Here is an 18,563-nt window from a genome sequence, read left to right as displayed (position 1 = left end):
CGTGCAGCACAGACAGGAGGTGGGGGTGCTGCCACCTGGTGGGCCTGGCCAGGCTGCTCGCGCTCTGCTGGTCCCCACTGGAGTCCCCAGTGCCGGCAATGGAAACACTGGGCTCAGATCCTCGGAAGGCACCGTGGTTCCTGGAACTTACATTATTACATACACTTCAAGGACACGTCACAAAACTTTGTCTATGTGCCCAGGAAGGTAGTGACTTCTGAACCTATGCACAGTTTCCTGCTCCTAAGCTTACCTAAAAACTCCAAGCTACTATTTGATGTCTCACAGTGGGACTTCCTGAGACTCTCATCCATGGAAAGCAAGCCATGCTCCTCTGGTCCCTGTCATGGCTCCCAGCCCCCATCCCACCCTCCCAAAGGGAACAGGCTCTGCTGCACCACTGCTCATGGTCTCTATCCAGAATCTGCAGGTGACAGGGGCAATGACCCCAGAAGACTGGTATCTGCCTCTAGCTGGGCAGCGGAAGCTTGGGCTGGGGATAGTGGGCAGGAGGAGGGCACAGCCTCAGCCACCCAACAAAGGCTTGACCTGCCAGTCTGCATGGTCCCTTTGGGGCAGGTGTCATGCACCTGAACATCATTGGGGATACCACCCCAACCCCAGGCCCCAAGCAACCAGGGTTACTCCTCTCACACTGATGCCATGGGGTGTGAGGGGTTCCAGCCCCCTGGCCAAGGCTCAGGGGTCAGGTTGGGGCTGCAACCCCGGCTCTGTAGGGCGGTCATGAGCACCTGGTCACTTAGTGTCCACAAGCTCAGTTTCCATCTCTGTCAGGTGGAGACAGTGTGGCCCTTGCTTGGTGAGAATTTTGAATATGTTATGATATGCTATGTGTGGATGATGGCTACCTGCAATCCACGTGAACCACCTCACATAGTCTCCAGTGATGTGAGGACTCAGCACAATTCGTGTGATGACCCTGCATAACCTTGTGTGGAGGATGAGCCTATAACCTCGTGTGGGTGATGACAGTGAACAACCTCGTGCGGGTGATGAGCCTGCACAACCTCGTGTGGATGATGATAGTGAACAAACTTGTGCGGGTGATGAGCCTGCACGACCTCGTGTGGATGATGATAGTGAACAAACTCGTGCGGGTGATGAGCCTGCACGACCTCGTGTGGATGATGATAGTGAACAAACTCGTGCGGGTGATGAGCCTGCACGACCTCGTGTGGATGATGATAGTGAACAAACTCGTGCGGGTGATGAGCCTGCACAACCTCGTGTGGAGGATGAGCCCGTGACCTCATGTGGATGATGATAGTGAACAGCCTTCTGTGGGTGATGAGCCTGCATGATCTCATGTGGAGGATGAGCCTTCACAACCTCGGGTGGAAGATGAGCCTGCAGGACCTTGTATGGGTGATGAACCTGTACGACTTCATGTGGAGGATGAGCCTGCACGTGAACAACTTTGTGTGGGTGATGAACCTGTACGACCTCATGTGGATGATGACCCTGCATGACCTCGTGTGGGTAATGATCCTGCATGACCCCGTGTGGTTGATGAGCCTCACAACCTCATGTGGGTGATGACAGTGAACAAACTAAAGTGGATGGTGAGCCTGTACAACCTTGTGTGGATGGTGACCCTGCACGACCTCGTGTGGGTGATGAGCCTGCACAACTTCATGTGGATGATGACAGTGAACAACCTCCTACAGGTGATGAGCCTGCACAACCTCGTGTGAGTGATGACAGTGAACAATTTTGTGTGGGTGATGACAGTGACTAGCCTCATATGGGTGATGAGCCTGCACAACTTCGTGTGAATGACAGTGAACAACCTCGTGTGGATGATGACAGTGCAAATCACATGAAATGATGGCTTAGCACTATCTTATGTGAATGAGTCAGCACACCTCTAGGTAGAGAGGAATCCTCTGTGGCTTCCAAACTCACTGAGAATAAGGATCATGCTCCCATTCTGGTTCACATGGTCCCGAAGACCTGGCCCTTGTGACCTCTGTCCTCTCTCCTATTACTCCCCCTCACCTCCCCAAAAACATGCTGGCCTCAAGGCCTCTGTGCTCCCAGTCCCCATCCCCTGCTAGCGCCCCCTCAGCTCACACCTGCCTTTCCTCCAGGTCTGTGCTAGAATGCCTCCCTTTGACAAGCCATCCTGGCCCCCCACTGTATTCACAGGACGAGCACCCACTTGGGCCAGCCTGAGGTCTTGGAGAGCCTCCTAACCCTGTGCCACCATCTCTAGGCTGATATACCTGTCTCACGTGTCATTACTGTTCATATGGCTTAGCATGTATCTCCTGTACTGCATGTAAGCTCCGTGGGGACAGTGGCATTTACAGCTGGCCCTGCTGCCCTGACAGCACAGGGAACACAGGCTGGCCTTCCTAAGGCTGCTGCGGGGATGAGCAGAACTCCATGTGTGTCACTGGGATCTTCATGCCTCCTGGAGCTCAGTTTGGGGTGTGAGTACAGGGGAGAGAAGGGGAATGGGGGTCCGTTGGGCTGCTGAACAGGTCCTACCACACTGCCTACCACCCACCTCTGGCCACTGTAGGGTAAGCAAGGGGAGGAGCCAAGAACAGCAGGAGGGAAAAATGAGGCCACAGCAAGAGAGATGGATCACAAGATGAGCAGGTGCGGCAGAGCAAAGTGGTGAAGAGGCGGTACCAGGAGAGTGTCCAGGGCCTGGGCTTCACCCAGCAGAGGTTTCTGAGCAAGCAGGGGTCCTGCGAATGGGAGAGCCCAGGGGTTTCATGCCTTGGCCTGACCTCCGAGCAACCCCCCATGGAGGCCAGGCTGGGGGACCACTTACATATGAAAGGTTTGACGGTGCTGTGGATGTGCTTGTGCTGCTTGAGGCCAGAGGATGTGGCAAATGTCTTCCCACAGTCGGGGCAGGCATGAGCCCGGGCGCCGACGTGCTGGGAACGGATGTGCCGCTGCAGGTTGCTGGGGTCCGTGAACACCTGGGGGGACAGACACCATTGCTCACTCCCCTGTTGGCCCCCTTCTGGCCTCTGCTGGGTGGGGCTCTCATAGCTGCTCTGGTTCCTGCACTGAACCTGGCTGGGAGGGGTCTCTGCTGTAGGGATGGGTGACCCCCCTCCCTTGATGACCTGAGGTGAGCTGCCGAGCCTCCCCCAAGACTCTGTGCCTTTGACAATAATTCCTGGGGCAGCTGTGGCCGGGATGTTGGAAGTGGGAGCTCAGAACATGATTTTGTAAGCAGAGTAGCTCGGACACCCTGGTGGGGGCAGAAGCCCACCCCGGAGAGGATGGGGTCTTGTCCCCCTGGCCTGCTCCCTAGCTGTGTGACCTGGTGTGACCTGGCACATTCCCTCCTTCCCTGAGGGACCCAAAGGACTTCAGGAGTCTTGTCTGCTCTGCATACTTCATTTGCATTTCCGTGGGGAGTGCGGGTGGGAGCAGCAGGTGCACATGTGTGTTACCTTCACACAGTTTTCACATTCGAAGCGCTTGCCACTGTCGTGGGACATCTGGTGTCGGATGAGGTTGGACTTCCAGTTGAAGGCCTTGGGGCACTGATCACACTTGTACTCTCGCTCCTCCGTGTGCACAACCATGTGCTGCTCCAGGCTGTGCACGGACAGGGGACAGGAGTCATGGGGGGCCTGCCTGCCCCCCGCCTACTGTGCTCCCTGGACCCCCCAACCCTGCTGGGAGCCAAGAGTGAGTCTCGGCAGCCTGTCTGTCCACCCCCCGCCCCCAGACAGGGCGACTGGACGGAGGGGCAGGGGCAGCCCTCCCTTATCACGTGAGGAGGAAGCAATGCCTGCACACAGCTCAGAGACCAAGCATCCGAGACCACTCCTCCAGGCAGCAGAGGCAGGGCAGGACCCCAGCCCACGATGCCCGGCTATACTTCAAGATGATCTTAACCTTGAGGCTAACCTTGGCCCTCAGAAAAGGGGTGCAGAAGCTCCCAACATTGCCACGATCCCCAGAGTGGGGGTGAGGAGCAGGAAAGCCAAGGCCGCCCTGGCCTACCCACCGCGTGCAACGAGGAGGCGGGCTGGGGTGAACGCGTGGGTCTCCTAATGCGGCCTGATAAGGTGGGAAGATCCCAGCTGCTGGGAAGGGGCGGCTGTGCTCGGATGAAGGAGCAGCAACTGACCCCCTCCTCTCGGGGGACGTCCTGGTTCTCCTCCCGTCCCAGGTGTGACCGTTAATCTCCATGAGCAAAGCAGCAATACATCACGGCCCGTTAATTACGGGGCCCAGCCATCCATTTACATCAGAAACGCTTGGTTCTTGAGCACTGGCAGATTGTATCTTTTTCCCTGTTGTTAATTGTGATTTATGTGTTTATGTAAAGAAAACACGGACCCTCTTGAGCGGCGCTTACCGCTGAGGGCCTCGGTTGAGATTTGCCCAAACGCTTATTTTCTCAGGCATCTGTTCAGGGCAGAGAGTTTCCCATCCCTGGGGGGGCCGTGGTGGGATCGGCGACCGGGTCCCAGCAACACCACAGCCAGTGCGTGACTTGGTGGGGTTTTACTCTGACCTTGCCAGACCGTCCTAGAGAAAGTCTCAAAGGCTGGTGGAGGGGGCCTTGGAAAAGTTGTCATGCTTCCCTGGAGCAATGGGACCGCAGCCCTGGTGCTCTTTGCACAAAGCCCAGGAGGCTCATCTTTCCTCGGGGTTCCCATGGGTCCTCAGAGCTCCCACTTCCCAGGGGAGGGCCAGTTTGTGCCTGCTTTAGGCTGACCATGTCCAGCTGTCTCACAGCTGGCCCAGCACACTGTGCCTGGGACAGGTGGGTTCCATCCGTAGGGGAGCAGAGGCCAGTGCCTGGGTGTGGGGGTGGGTAAGGGATCCCTGGGTGACCCCTTCCAGCTGCTGCCCAGTGTGTGTCTAGAGGTCAGGTCACCCCCGGATCCGAGGGCAGCAGGGTGCTGCCATCCCCTGATCCTGGTCTTGGACTTTGCTACAGAAGTCTCCTTGGGGTCTGGCCTGCATTTCTCACTCTCCTCCCAGCCCGGCTCACAGCTGAGCTCTGACTCCAGAACAGCAGGGCTGGGTATGTCTCTCCCGGGCCACCTGCGGATCTTCTAGGGTGGGGGGCTCCAACCAGGGACCGGGCCTTCACAGCCAGAACCAGAAATACCTATGGCCTTAGCCAGCCGCTCATGGGCCTGCTCTGTCCCTAATGCCTGATGGGTGGGCTGGGGTACCTGCCTCCAAGGTGTGCCACCCTGGAGGTCACCCTTGTCTTTAGCTGTCCCTGGAGCTCTCAGCTCATCCGTGTGGACAGGACTGAGAGACAAGGACAGACCCCTGCCTTTCTCGGGTCTCCCTCTGTGCTGGCTCGGGCTCCTGGGGTTGGAGGCTGGGGGAGGGGAATGGGGGAGGGTTGGGGGCAGGGGAGGCGGCACCTGTATTTGTTGGGGAACATCCGTTCGCAGTCCTTGCACTCATGGGCCTGCTCACTGCCCCCGCTGCTGAGCCCCTCCGGCTTGAGCTCCTCGCCCAGGCCCTCATAGAGCGTGGCCCCCACGGAGCCGCACGCATACTTCCTGTGGCGCCGCAGGTCCAGCTTGGACTGGAAGAGCTCGTCACAGGCGTCACAGCGGAACGTGGGCTCCTCTGCTAGGAAGAGAGCAGGGGAGGTGGGTGGGGAGCATGAGACACAGGGCCCAGGATCGGGTGCAGGGGGACCCCGGGCCCTGCCTCCCACATTGGCTGTTCCTGCTCCTGCTTCCTTCCTGGCTGCTTCCTGGACCGAGGTGTGGCTGCCCCAGGAGCCTGGGACCATGGGGACCCTGTGTCTGCATTGTCAGAAACACGGAGAAGCCCTGGGCCCCACCCCGTGTGGCAGGAGGCCACCCCGGGCTCTCGAAGGCCCTGCAAACGGGGAGCAGAGAAGGAAGCTGGCGAGCACTTTGTTTATGAATTAGGAGAAAACACGCGGCAGAGCTCTAATGCATATCATAAATTACTGTCGTCAAGGTCAAACAAATTAAAAGGGGGGCAGCTATTATTAAGTTTACGAGACAGCATCCTGACCACCGTGCCAAGCCAAACAGTCAGCTCAAAGCCGTAAATTTCCCTGGGGAGACGACCTCGGGGGCCCATCCCCAGCCCCACCCCAGGCAACAGCCTACCAGTAGCTTCTCCCCAGAGCGGGTGTTCCCCTCCCTGCCCGAGGTGGGGAGAGAACACTTGCAATAAAAACTCTTGCACAAATGAATGGAGAGATGTGCATGTGTGTGCTTGTAGCAAATGTGGGAATGCGTGTGTGCTTCTGTGCAGGCGTGTAACTATGCAGGTGTGAATGTGTGTGTCAGGTGAATGTGGATGTGCAGCTGTGTGTGTGTGCACTGTGTGGCCCAGGTGTGCAGCTGGGACAGTGTGTCGAGTGTGTGTATTTGAACATATCTGTGTCCATGTCTGTACATCTTTGTGGGAATGTGTAGGTATATTTGGACATCTACCCTGGTTTGTGTTGCTGTCCGTATATATTCATGTGCATGGCTGTGAGTGCGTACATGTGCTTCTGTATGTGGCTACATATGTGAAAGTTATGTCTTTGCATATGTTCATGTTTGCATGCATGTGCATGAAAGTGTGTGTGGGTGCTAGGGCAGGTGCATGTGTCGTGTATTAATCTGAATGTCTGCTTCAATGCACACATGTGTGCTGTATGCATGTGTATGTACATGTTATGTATACACATTTGTGCATGGTTGACCATGTGTTCTGCATGTTAAGTGTGAATATGTTTGTGCATATTTGAATGTGTGCACATGTGTGTGAATATGCAGTTGGGTATGTGCACCTGTGTGAATGTGTGTGCAGTTGTTCATGTGTGCATGTATTTGTGAATATGCACGCATCATGTGACTGTATGTGTGTGATTGTTCTAGGGTGTGTTCGTATGAATGTGTGTGGGCCAGCATGCCTATGTGTGCAGGAGTGATGTGTGCAGGAGTGAATGTGTCTTTGTGGACCTGGGAATGTGTGTGAGTGTGGATGTATGTGCCTATGTGTCCCTGTGCATGTGTGTGTGAGCATGTGTGCATGGGCAGAGTTGAGCCCCAGTGGCCTTGGGCTAAGCCTCAGTGATATCGGGCTAAATGTGGCCCCAAATGGCCTGACCCCGAGGGATGTAGAAGCCAAGGAGGCAGGGAGATGGAGGGGCGCAGACATGTTAGAGGGACACCATAAACATCTCAGAGTGCCAAGGAGAGGGTGGGGGAGCTTTGCAGCCTGGGCAGGGGGTCAGGGGAGGAGGCTGGGGAGACCGAAGACCACCTGCTCAGGACAGAAGCTTCACCGACAGTAATGGTAGAGGTGCCGCTCCTGGTGTCTGGCTACTCTTGGCATCTCCACCAGTGGGCACCTGGGTCCCCCCGATCCCTGACACCAAGGGGCAGACTCCATGGGAGCTGGCTCTGAGGTGCACCTGGTTGGGCCCTGGGTGCTTGGATGACACAAATATTACTTCTGTTCACATCCATGCATGGACGTGGATATCCAGGTGACAGGGAAGGGCCCTGGGGACAGGCCGGGCAGATGCTCAGAGGCCAGGTGTGGTGGTCTGCTCGCCGCTGAGAGCCCGCTCTCAAGGAAGCGTTTGTCTGGAGGAATACAACACCAGTGGGGAAAGGCAGCTCCCGCTGAGTCAGGTTACAGCACTCAGCCAGCACTGGGGCTGAGAGCACGGGGGCCGGCCTTGTTCAGGCTCTGGGGCTCGGAAGTCTCTGCCCCAAACATCTCCCAGAAAGGCCATCCCTGGAGCTTGCCCAGACACACATGCTGAGCTGCAAAATGGATGGAGGGAGGCAAGGCAGCCTGTCCACACAAACCACAGACACGGGGCTGGAGGAGACAGGGAGGGAGGGTATGTCTGCAAACACAACGGCCGGCGGCACCCTGCATCCCTGCAAGAGCAGAGCAGGGGTGGGAGGAATGTGCGCCGCGGGGCCCGTGGCCGCCCCGAGTGCCAAGTCCGAGAAGACTCTAAAACAAAAGCCATCCAAGCACTGGGCTGGTCCCGGGCACCAGGGTGGACGCCAGGCAGCAAGCAGGCAGAGAGGGCAGCGGGCAGGGAGGATGCAAGTCTACAGAGTGGTGCCCTTGAAGTAGAACTCGGGCGTGTGAAGTCTTCAGGAGAAAGGTCCACTGGGAACGATGGAGCAACAGGGCTGATACTCAAGGTCTGGGAAGCGCCACGCAGCAGGCACCGTGCTAGGAACTCTATGGTGCTCAGACATCTGAGGCTCACATCAAATCCACGCGTGCCTGGGGGGAGACTTACGCCCGTGTTATGACGGGTAAATGGAGGCCGGGACAGACCGGGTGAGTGGCCCAGGGCACCCAGACAGGAGGTGGTAGAGCTGTGTAACCAGAGCCTGGGCACCGGGCGGGGCCCGGGAAGGAGGGAAGCAGAGTCCCAGCTTCCCGCGGGGCGCCCAGAAGAGCGCCAGACGTGGCATGTGCGCTCGGAACGCCCCAGCATTCCCCTGCAGGCCCTCCTCGTCTTTAGAAATGTGGATTTCCTCTACATCTGAGGACCGAGGACACCATCTCAGAAGGGAGCCGGATACACAGACCCACAAAACTGCCCCTGTGGGTTTGTGCTGACTTCCTGGGGCCCTCCCACCACCGCCAGCACCGTGAGGAAGTGAGAAATGCCAGTTTGCAGTTTACTCTTTCTGGACCCAACTGGGAACAGTCACAGAGGTTGAGATTTGAACACAAAGACAAGAAGAAATGCCAACCCCACCCGTCCATCACACCGGTCAACTTACTCTCTCTGTTTTGATCTGGAATTTGGATTTAAAATGAAAACTGATCCCGATTCCCGCTCTGGCGGCATTTGAGTTTGAGGACGTCGTGGAAGTGAGTGAGGAGGTAAACATTGCCCTCTTCCCCTGCCCTCTCATCCCTCCGTGGACCCAAGTTCAACCCTGAGTGAAGGATGGAGCTGGGGGCTGGCTGTGCACAAGCCTCGCCACCTCCCCCCCCCATGCCGTGGTATGGACAGGTGTCCCAGCATCCTCCACGCAGGTAAGGCTGGCACACAGCACAGACGCTGGATGCACCACGAAGGATGCGCACAGCCCGTGCGGTTCCACTGCCCAGCATGATAATTCCATATTAAAAAAAAAAACTAAAAGAATATGCTATATGGTTATATTATGTTACATCGTACCGCATTGTCGTCTATCATGTTGTTGCATTGTTATATTATATCATAATCCGTCTCATATGCTTTATACGCAATTCAGTGCATCCTCTTGACTTTTTATGGAGAGGGGGGAAAAGTTAACAATTTTGAGCCTTTCTCCAAAGAAAAGCATATTTGAATGGAAATGATTTTCTTTATTTTCTCCCAAGAGCAAGAAGCTTTCCTGAAAGAGAAATCTTTCCTCTCTCCGCTGAGAGTAAAAACAAAATAAAAAGTCGCTGGAACTAATGAATCCGAAAGTGGCTTCCCCCTGGTCTGAGTCACTTGCGGGGAAATTGGAAGTGCATTTCTTTACAAAGCTGCGGCTTTGAAAGAGCATTCCCAGGCTCAGATCTGCAGGCCCGGTGCTCTGTGCCCCCAGCGGGCTGGCAAACCGGGGGCCTCCGTTTCTTCCGGGGTACCTGAATGCTGTACCCTGCCCCGCCAGCAAAGGCCCCTGCCCCCAACAGCAGCACACACAAAAAATTGTGATTTGAAACTGAACTCCCTTCATCTAAATCTGGTGGGGGCCCGTGGGGGCCACGGGCTGGGGCAGGAGCTCCACGTTCTCCCCAAACCAGACCAGACCCATGCGTGGCCGCTGACGTGGCGTGTATCAGGTCTGCGTCTGGCCCGTCTATCTGAAGTTCCATCAGCAACTTTTCATGGCAGAGCAGGAATGTAACAGAAAAATAAATCAGTGCCTAATGGCTTCAGAGAGCCGAGGGGGACACAATTATGTGGCATCTACATGCTAATCTACCAGACTGGAGACTCAAAAGCGCTCGAGAGCCCACTCCAAATTCCTGCCGTGATAAGGGGCCTCTGCATTTAGCTGGGGCTGGGATAAAAGATTTTTTATGATAATTATCTTAGTGAGGAACATTTTTGCATTTTCTTTCTGTGCGATTCCGAGTTTAGCTGGGGAGGGGGCGGCCGTTGGGGGGCAAGGGGGTGACCGTGACAGCAGAGAGTATGAAAAGTCAGACGTTTGATGCTGGACTATTATGTGTGGAAAGCAATTAGCCCACAAATGTTTGATGAATTATTAGGGAAATGCGGACCTAGCTTATTTAAGATTGGGGGCCGGGCTGGGGGGAGCGGGTGGTGGTGGTGGATGGCAATCAAGGTTTTTAAAACCTTTTGGAAGAAAGAAGTTTCATTATACAAACGAAATCTCGTCGCCGGGTGCTCCCCTGAGGTAAGTGGGTTTATCTTTCGGAGTTCTTGTGTGCTACCTGAGATCCATAGGTCTTTTCAACAATTATTGTAAGGAAAACGAGACCATCCCCTCACGACCCAGACCCTCAGCCATTTATTTTTCTTTTCTCAACGGCCTAATTAAAACCAAACTTTAGAGGCACGTACAGATAGGATCCGGCTCCGTGGTCTCTGGATCAGAGGCTCAGAGACACGAGCCGTGCGCGGAGGAAGGACCCTCCCTGCTGGGTCATGCTCAGGGATCGAAAGGGTAAACCGAGGCAGAGATCTCTGCATCTGCTCCCGGGCCCACCCAGTGCCATGCCCTCACATGACACTATTAGCGGAACTTGCAGTAAGTGGCGTTAATCATTAAGCCTCTGTGCCTTCAGAGGGGAAGAAAGAAAGACAGGAAGGAGAAAACCAAGCTCCCCCCCTGCCCTGGCCTTGCTAGAAGGGGAGGCTGCTTTTCTTTTCACCCGCGGGATCTCGTTCAGAGAGAAGACGCGGTGTGCTCAGCAGCGGCACTCGGGGAGTTAATGGACCAGTCCTCCGGCTGCCGGCACAGCACAGCATTCCTCGAATGGACTTAAAGAGTGTTCAAGAATCCCAAGGTGAATGGCACATTGCTTCACAGTGTGGATGAAGGAAAATAAATCTGCATTTCAGAAATACTAGCCTCCGTGCAGCAGGAATTTCCTAGCATCCTCTGAGAAGCACTCGGGCGTGGATGAGGGAGGAAAGCAAGCACCGAGGGGCTTAGGGACCGGCGGTCAGAGGCGGAGGGCCGTAGGAATGCTTTCTGCAGGCAGTTGGAGGGGCTCATCCACCATCCATGCCCCTGTGGGACCCCCTGAGCCCCTAAAACATCTCCATGGCATGAGCTTTGGAGGGTGACAGTTTCCAAGCCACAAAATGTTGATTTTTTTTTTTTTTAAAGTACTGGGGACAGCAAATCATACTGCTGCTGATAATAATAATAATAATAATAATACAGTTTTTAAATCCGCACCCCCCCCCCCGGATTCTACTACGACAGAGCTATAAAGCCACACAACACCCATTCACTCATATCATCTGAAGTCGAATCTTGAACACGGCGTGTAGCTCATATAACCCATAGAACGGAAAAGCACAGCACTTCGGCAGGGAGGTTGTGTGAAGGGGGCTGGTCCTGCCGGCCTGGGGTCCAAGGCCAGCAGTGAGGCCCCTGTCATATGCGGTGACGTGACAGGAAGCCTCGGGAGCTCCTGCGGGCCGGGGGCTTACCATCCAGACTGGGGGGCACTGTCCCCAGGGAGTATGCGCCTTCCTTCACGTGCACCAGCAGCTCTTCCCCGGGCTCAATGTCCTTGATGACTTTATAATAAATCTAGGACAGAAAAGCAGAGAGAAGGGGTAAGCGCTACTGTCCTCGTGGCTCAGAGAGCAGCGCTGGGCCCGCACTGCCGAGGCTGCTCATCCCAGGGGCTGGCCCCGCTGGCCACTTGACCTGCCTACTAATTGCTGCTAAGAGGTTCCCCTCTGGAACTTTGTAGATGATGCTTGAAAGGACTAGAGTCCCTTTTATTTTGATTCATCCAGTTGTTGGATATCGGTAAAGGGGATGCAAGTTGAGATCTGTGAAGATCAGCCCAAAAGTTCCCAGGCAGGGTGCGTCCCAGTGGGAAGCATCGGGGAGGCTGGCTCCTTTCGTTGGGAGCAGGGCCTGGCTTGGTCCTCAGGCTCCTTTGCTCAGTGTCTGTGCGAGATGCCCTTTGCTGCGGCTGGGGGCTTGGGGTCTAGAGGGGGTCGACAGTGAATCTGGATGTTTTGAAAATGGCCATGAGCTCAGAGTGCTCCACAGGCTGGGGCAGCAGGCCGTGAGCCTCACATGAGTGTGGACACCATTCACAAGGGAAGCCGAGGAACATGTGTGCCTGCAGCAAGCCTGGTGCCCTGGAGCCATCAGGGTCCAGATAGGGGAGCCCCTGAAAACAAGGAGGGGTGCATGGGGCTCAGGGAAGTTACTGCAGCCTGGAGCAGCAGACTCTGAGGTCTGGGGAGGAGAATTTAGAACGTCTAGCCTCAGTACTCAGCGTAGCTCTTTAGCTTGCCCTGGAGGTGTGGCCAAGATCTGGAAAACCGAATGGCTCAGAAGGGCAACAGGGCAGAGGCCGTTTGGGAACAGGCTGGAAAGGCCTGGATGACTGTGGGAGAGGACCAGGGTCTTCCTTGCCCAGGACCCCCTACCCTCTCTGGAGAACAGAGACATATGTCCCTGAGTATGTGTGGGGGGGCAGGTACCAACTCCTCACATGAGTGGGGCTGACCCCAGGGAATATTACATCTCAATTCCAGAAATGTCACACAGCCAAACCACTGCCTACCACCCCGGCACATGCGTATTTGGGTCTCTGTCCCGCTAACAGTAAACAAAGTGCTTCTAGAAGCCTGAAGGCCTGGCCACAGGACTGTCTAGGAGGCCAGAGAAAGACTAAGATGATTCCATCTGCCCTGGGAAACACAAGTGTCCAGGCTTCTCCAGGCTGATCCCACCCAGAGGCGCTCGGGTATTGTCCTCCTCACGGAAGACCTGGAGGGTTCGGTATTAAGCCACAATTTCCAGCAGCAGCAGGACATGGTTCCGACACCCGGTGCCTAAGCGGGGCACACGGCCTGCACGCCAGTTGTGCCTCTCCCCTTGCCCCTTGCCCCCAGGCCCTGGGAGTCATCCGGAGGGCTGAGCTCCCTCATCACTTATTGGATGGGTCACATCCGTGTGGACTCCCTCACAAGCCGCCAGTCCTAACTGACCCCAGAATGACAGCAGGGAACCCTTGAAAGGACACATAAAGCCCCCCCAGGTCCTCAATGCCCCCCTGGACTTATTCCCAGGGCACCCAGATGTCAGAACTGCACACGGCACATGTAAGACCCAGTGGGCAAACCTCCCCGCCCCTGCACTCATTCATTTTATGTGGCAATTGTCCTCAGATACGTCGCTAAATTAGGGACAAGATTTTAAAATGGAGAATAGAACCTGGAGCTTATTAACTTTTGTAATTAACCAATTGTTAAGACCTCAGTTTTGTATCACTTTATCTAAAGAAATTACGGTGGCCAAATAACTTTTAAAAAAATCAGACTTGAGCCACTGTATTTCAAAATGGGGTCCACAGTATATGGGACCCCCCAAAAGCCCAGGGACACCCTGAGCAATGGGTAGGGTGGGTCAGTAATCAGCAGGGGTAGGCGCTTCCATTTGCAAGCACAGCCAGCAAGTGCGTTGAGCACCCAGTGCGCAGGCTGGGGCCCGGCTGGGGACAGAGGCGGGTCCTCGGCTGGCTTCCCAGGGGCCCCTTTAGAGGGCAACGTGGGCCCGCCCGCCATGACCCTCCCGGAGGCCCCGCTCTGACCTGGCGTCCCGCTCCGTGTGTGCGGCTCCTGGGGCCGCGTCCTCCCTCTGGCCGGGCTGCTGGGCTCCAACTGGGGCCGGAGCTGGCCGGGGGCTGCGCACAGCCCGCCTCCCCTCTCCGCCTCCCTGTCCGACCCCCTCGGAGGGCCACCCGGCCTCTCTCGGGACCCCCCACCCTCCTTAACCCCCACCCCCTGAGTGCAACTGGCTCTCCTGGGACCCCCCACCCCGGCTCTGAGGGCCGTGGGCCTCCTGGAATCTCCCGCGAGCTCTGAGGCTGCCCAGGTCCCCGCCCCCACACCCCTCCCAGCTTCCAGGGCTGCTGACCTTCCTGGGACCCCTATGGAGCCCCTGAGGCCCCACGACCCGTGCTCCCCAGCTGCCAGGCTGGAGGGAGGCTGAGACCCACACCCCGGCCGCCCACACAGTCCCCAGCAGGAGCAGAGGGATGGTCAGCCCTCTTGGCCGCGGGGAGCAGTTTTGTGCATGGCAGGCAACCCTACCCCAGCCTGGACCCGCAAGACTGTTCTGGGGCAACTGGCTGGGCTGCAGCTCAGGACACGAGGGCAGTGGCCCGCCGAGGCGGCCTGGACTTTGAGCAGCAGACGTTATTAATTGCTATTAGAGCTCATTACAGGGCCCATGGCAGGGTGGGGGGTGGGGGTGTCCCCAACCTGCCTCCACCTGGAAGGGGGGGGCCAGGATGTGGACAGGAGCCAGCAGAGCCGGGGTGCCTGGGCTAAGGGCACAGAGGTGTGAAGGTAACCCTGGGACACACAAAAGTCGGCCGTTTTTATGACCTCTTCCCACTGGCACAAAGGCCTCATCAGCCAGATTCAGGAAGAAAGCCACAGTTCCAGGTCTGCGGGCGCCAACTTCCCAGGACAAAGGCCGGCTTCCTTGGGACCCAGGCTGGGCAGCTCCTGGCCTCTGGGGCGTTGCAAATTGCGCATTGACTACTGAGCCGGCCCCTTCCGCTGGGCCTGGGATGCGTGGTTACTGAAGCCAACTCTGGATTCCTGCCGGGGTTGAGGTCGGTAAGCTCCTTCCATGGTGCGTCCCTCAGGGGGTGGTCAGACCCCAGGGCCCCGCGGGCAGCGTGGCAGAGGGGGCCGAGAGGTCTGTTCCTCCAGGAGCAGAGACCCTCTCCTCTGCTGCCAGGTCCGTGCGGGAGAAGGACAGAGATCTGCGGGGTGACAGCCGCTTTCCCAACAGCCGCTGTCCCGTACCCCTGAAAGCCTGTCCCGGGGGCTCCGGCAAGCCCCGGCTGGAATCTTCCTCTCTGCTTTCAGGATCTGGGAGCTGGGAAGCCACCGCCGTGGAGTTCGCAGGAGCCGATTGACGTCTGCTCTCAAAGAGCTTTCAAAGGAATGAAGCCAAACAGACGGGCCTGAAGTCAGGTCCTGTTTCAAAGTCCCAGGCTCTTCACTCCAGCAAATGGGGGCGAACCACACCAAACCCGGGTCCTCAGAGCCACTGCCGTGTCATCTTGTCCTCCCCGTCATCCTGTCGTCCCTCTCCCAACACAGAGGTGGCTCCCTGCAGGTGGACGAGGCTCAGGGACAAATAACGGCCACGTACTGAGGAAAGTTGGCTTTCACAGGCCACGCTCATCCAGACAGACCCTTCCGTGAACACAGACATCACTGTCCCCTAACCACATTCTTTAAGACGAGTATTTTCAATTTAAAATGGTTGTCAGTTTTGGATGCTTTCTCGTGTTCCTTCAATGTGTTTTTTTTTTTTTTTTTTAAATATCCAATCAACTCACAAGGATAGATACTATTTTTGAATATGAGGATTTAAGTTCCACCATTTTCATTCCTACTTAATCTTAGAATCTTACCATTGAAATTACGAGAAACTCCACACCCAAACTACCCTGGGTGGCTGGGCTGCGGCATCCCCCACCAGCCCTCAACTGCCCCAGAGCCAACAGGTTTTCAGAGACGTGACAGTGGTCAAGCGCATGCCACTGCTTCCCCGCTTTGGCCAGTTTGAGACACTTTCAAGGAGCAATTCAGTAAAATGGGCGAAATCTCTTGTCAGCGTGTTTATCTTAAAAAAACCCAACCTCTCTGTGCCCTGGATTTGGGGACAGTGCTGGGATTTGTGAAGGCCTCTGGGGTGCTATGGGAGGGGCTCTTCACAAAAGGCAAACACCCAGGGGAATCAGAGTGATCTATCGCCTCTGGTCCGTCCCAAGGGAGGACACTGGTCCTGGGGCATCTTTGTCTCTCGGGGACCCCAGGTGGGTCCCGTGCTGCCTCATTGCTTTCCGGACTCTGGAAACGCCTCTGTGTGTTTGTGTCTGCACTACTTGCCGTCCCCAAATTATGGGCCACCTATTTCTAAGTCCTGAGGCCTGGAGTGTTTGGAGTTGACAAAGCCCCTGAGGGGGGGCCACAGGCCAGAGCACAGACAGGCCGGGGTGGCCACTGGGGGCTGGGGTGCAGGCCTGTGTCTCTGTGGCCTGTCTGGGCCTTCCCTGAGGGAGCCCGCACAGGTGCCTGCCATGTCAGAGCTGAGCAAGAGCACGGGGACAGCACTTCTGGGCTGGGTGCCCTGGGCCGGCTGCAGGGACATGCAGACGGCTCTTTCCTCCGGTCGACAGAGGTGACCTGGGGTTTGCCCTGCTCCCGTCTTCCCCTGTGGGGCCAAAGCAATTGTGTTCAAGTCTTCATGGTCTTGCTGCTGTATCCCGTCACCTTCCCAGCAGCACAAACATGGGAAGAAATCGTCCACTCCGCTCTCTTCCATCGCCGTGCAGTTTGGGCCTGGAGAGCGCGTCTATGCATTCACAGACGTGACCGGCCACAGTTAGAGACGTCTGCTCCGCTCTTACGTGGCTTTCCTAATAAAGTATTCCATTCAATTCATCCTGACAAGCGATTACAGCTGGCATCGTGACGGCACGATTGAATTCAGATCTCATTCTTTGCCGAGGAGAGGATCATTTTGCTCCGAAGAGGGTGCCGGAAAATTCGGCAGCTTTCGGACGCAAATGCGTTTGGTATATACGTGAAGCCTTTTGTGAACTGGCCAAGAAACGCGACAATGAATCTCCTGCCTTTCTCATTTCAAAGGGGAAATTGTATCTAATTGTCCGCGAATCTAATTGTCCCGGCCAACCCGTTTACAATGTTGAATTTAGAAAGTCGTGGGGGTCGAGAGCAGAGGGCGGCAGGGACGGGGTGCTGGATGCCATCCTGCCAGTCCCGACCCCGGCCGGCTGACGGCTCGCACGCCCCGCCGGCGACCGGCTGAGGGGTCCGCGTGCAGGGAAAGGAAGCGAAAGCAAAAGAGAAGCTGCCAGGGCCAGCGCGCGGCCGGGAGCACCAGGTTTTCATTAAAAACAAGCGTTGGCTCGCATGCACGCGGCGCTGCGTGCTTATCAATCGGCTAATCTGCTAACGAAATGCCTTTCTTTAACACGCTTGTCTGCTTCCACTTTGGGGAGCCCCGGCCCCTCTGCCCAGGCAGAGCGGTGTCTGCCGGGGGAACGTGCTGGTGCTGTCGGGGTTCTCCCGGCCGGGCCTGGGGCTGTGGCGTGGGCCTTGCGGCCTCTGCTGGGAGCGCCAGGGTGTCCGGAGCCCCTGAGTCGTGCTTCCTGACATCTGTTTGTGACCCCGGCGCCGTGTCACACTGTCCTCAGCCCCACTGGCCGCTCGCCACCCTGCCACCACATCCTTGCCCTGTGAAGGCGAGGTGGGACAGGGAAAAGCCATGCTGTGAATGGGCCTCTGCACCCCTGCCCCCTCCGTGGGCGCCTCACTCCCCAGCTCTTGTTTTCATTCTTAACGTTAAAGCCAATCCAGGGACAGACCTTGTCTGTCTCCCGAAACATTTCAAACGAACTCGCTTGCTCATAATTGCGGGAGAAAGAACCACCCAGGGGTGATCTGAGTGTCTCAGATTTTCCAAAAGGAAAAGCAGGAGCCAGCAGGCGGCAGCGGGAAGGGAGAAGTTGCCCAGGGCTGGAGGAGGGGTCCTACCACCCAGAGTGAACTGAGGTATCCGCGGGCTTTGCCTTCCATTTATGCTAAGTGGGAAAGGTAAAACAAAGCATCCCAGGGGCTACAGCTGAGATCCGACCACCCCCAAAAAGTCCCGGAGGGAAGCTTGGTCCCCCCAGCCAGCTATGGTGAACATGTTGTCCTAAGCAGCCCGGCCGCCCTAAGTCCTGGGGTCTCTCAGGACCGTCTGTGGCCTCCACAGGGCTAGCAAGCCACTAGCCACTGCCTAGCTGATGGGGCTTAGTCCAGGGGAAACTCAAGGCCCAGCGTGGCCTCTGTTGTCCTGGGCCCCCCATCTGGAGCCACAGAGAGGATAGAGGTGGCCGCCAGAGGAGCTGAGCAGAGTGACCAGAGGTCAGCTATCCTCGATGTCCCCTGGGGCTGGGACCTCTCGGAGCCACAGGGCACCAAAAGCGGGTCTTGTGGCAAAAATTGGAAGCTGAAGGCAGGGTTGAGTTCTGGGCTGTGGGTCCCACAGTCCATGGAGGAGATGCATGGCTCTCTCCTAGGGACCATCTCCTGCTCAGAGCTGTCTCTCTTCAGGTCATTTCTTCGGGGAGCTGAGACTCTAGCGGCTCTGTCTTTAGGTCCCTGGAAGTCCCTCCTGCCCAGGCCCCTCTGTCTTCTCAAAACTCGGGCTCAGGTCATGTGACTTGAGCTTCTGAATGCTGTCTGGCAAACCCCACATGGCTTTATGGATCTTAGATGTTCCATCTGGATGCTGCCCCTCTGTGTCCTCGTGTCGGGAGCTGGTTTGTGTGGG

The 18,563-nt window shown here is 56.6% G+C and overlaps 1 protein-coding gene across 5 annotated transcripts in view; it reads right to left on the bottom strand.

Annotated features, from left to right (window-relative positions):
• The window catches only part of PRDM16 (PR/SET domain 16), a 314,126-nt gene that overhangs the window by 27,467 nt on the left and 268,096 nt on the right, over positions 1-18,563 (bottom strand). For 3 of the 5 annotated variants that reach the window (XM_025427404.3, XM_025427408.3, XM_025427406.3), the window contains exons 5-8: positions 11,657-11,759; positions 5,391-5,604; positions 3,444-3,591; positions 2,807-2,960 (exon numbers count right to left, since the gene is read on the bottom strand). In XM_025427404.3, coding sequence (XP_025283189.3) covers positions 2,807-2,960; positions 3,444-3,591; positions 5,391-5,604; positions 11,657-11,759 — 619 coding nt within the window. The remainder of the gene's footprint in view (positions 1-2,806; positions 2,961-3,443; positions 3,592-5,390; positions 5,605-11,656; positions 11,760-18,563) is intronic. The other 2 variants (XM_025427405.3, XM_025427407.3) reach the window with 1 other exon arrangement.

The sequence above is a fragment of the Canis lupus genome, chromosome 5 (assembly GCF_003254725.2).
Source record: "Canis lupus dingo isolate Sandy chromosome 5, ASM325472v2, whole genome shotgun sequence".
Lineage (NCBI taxonomy): Eukaryota > Metazoa > Chordata > Mammalia > Carnivora > Canidae > Canis > Canis lupus.
Note: the sequence above shows the minus strand (reverse complement) of the source record. Positions and strands in the feature narration are given on the sequence as shown.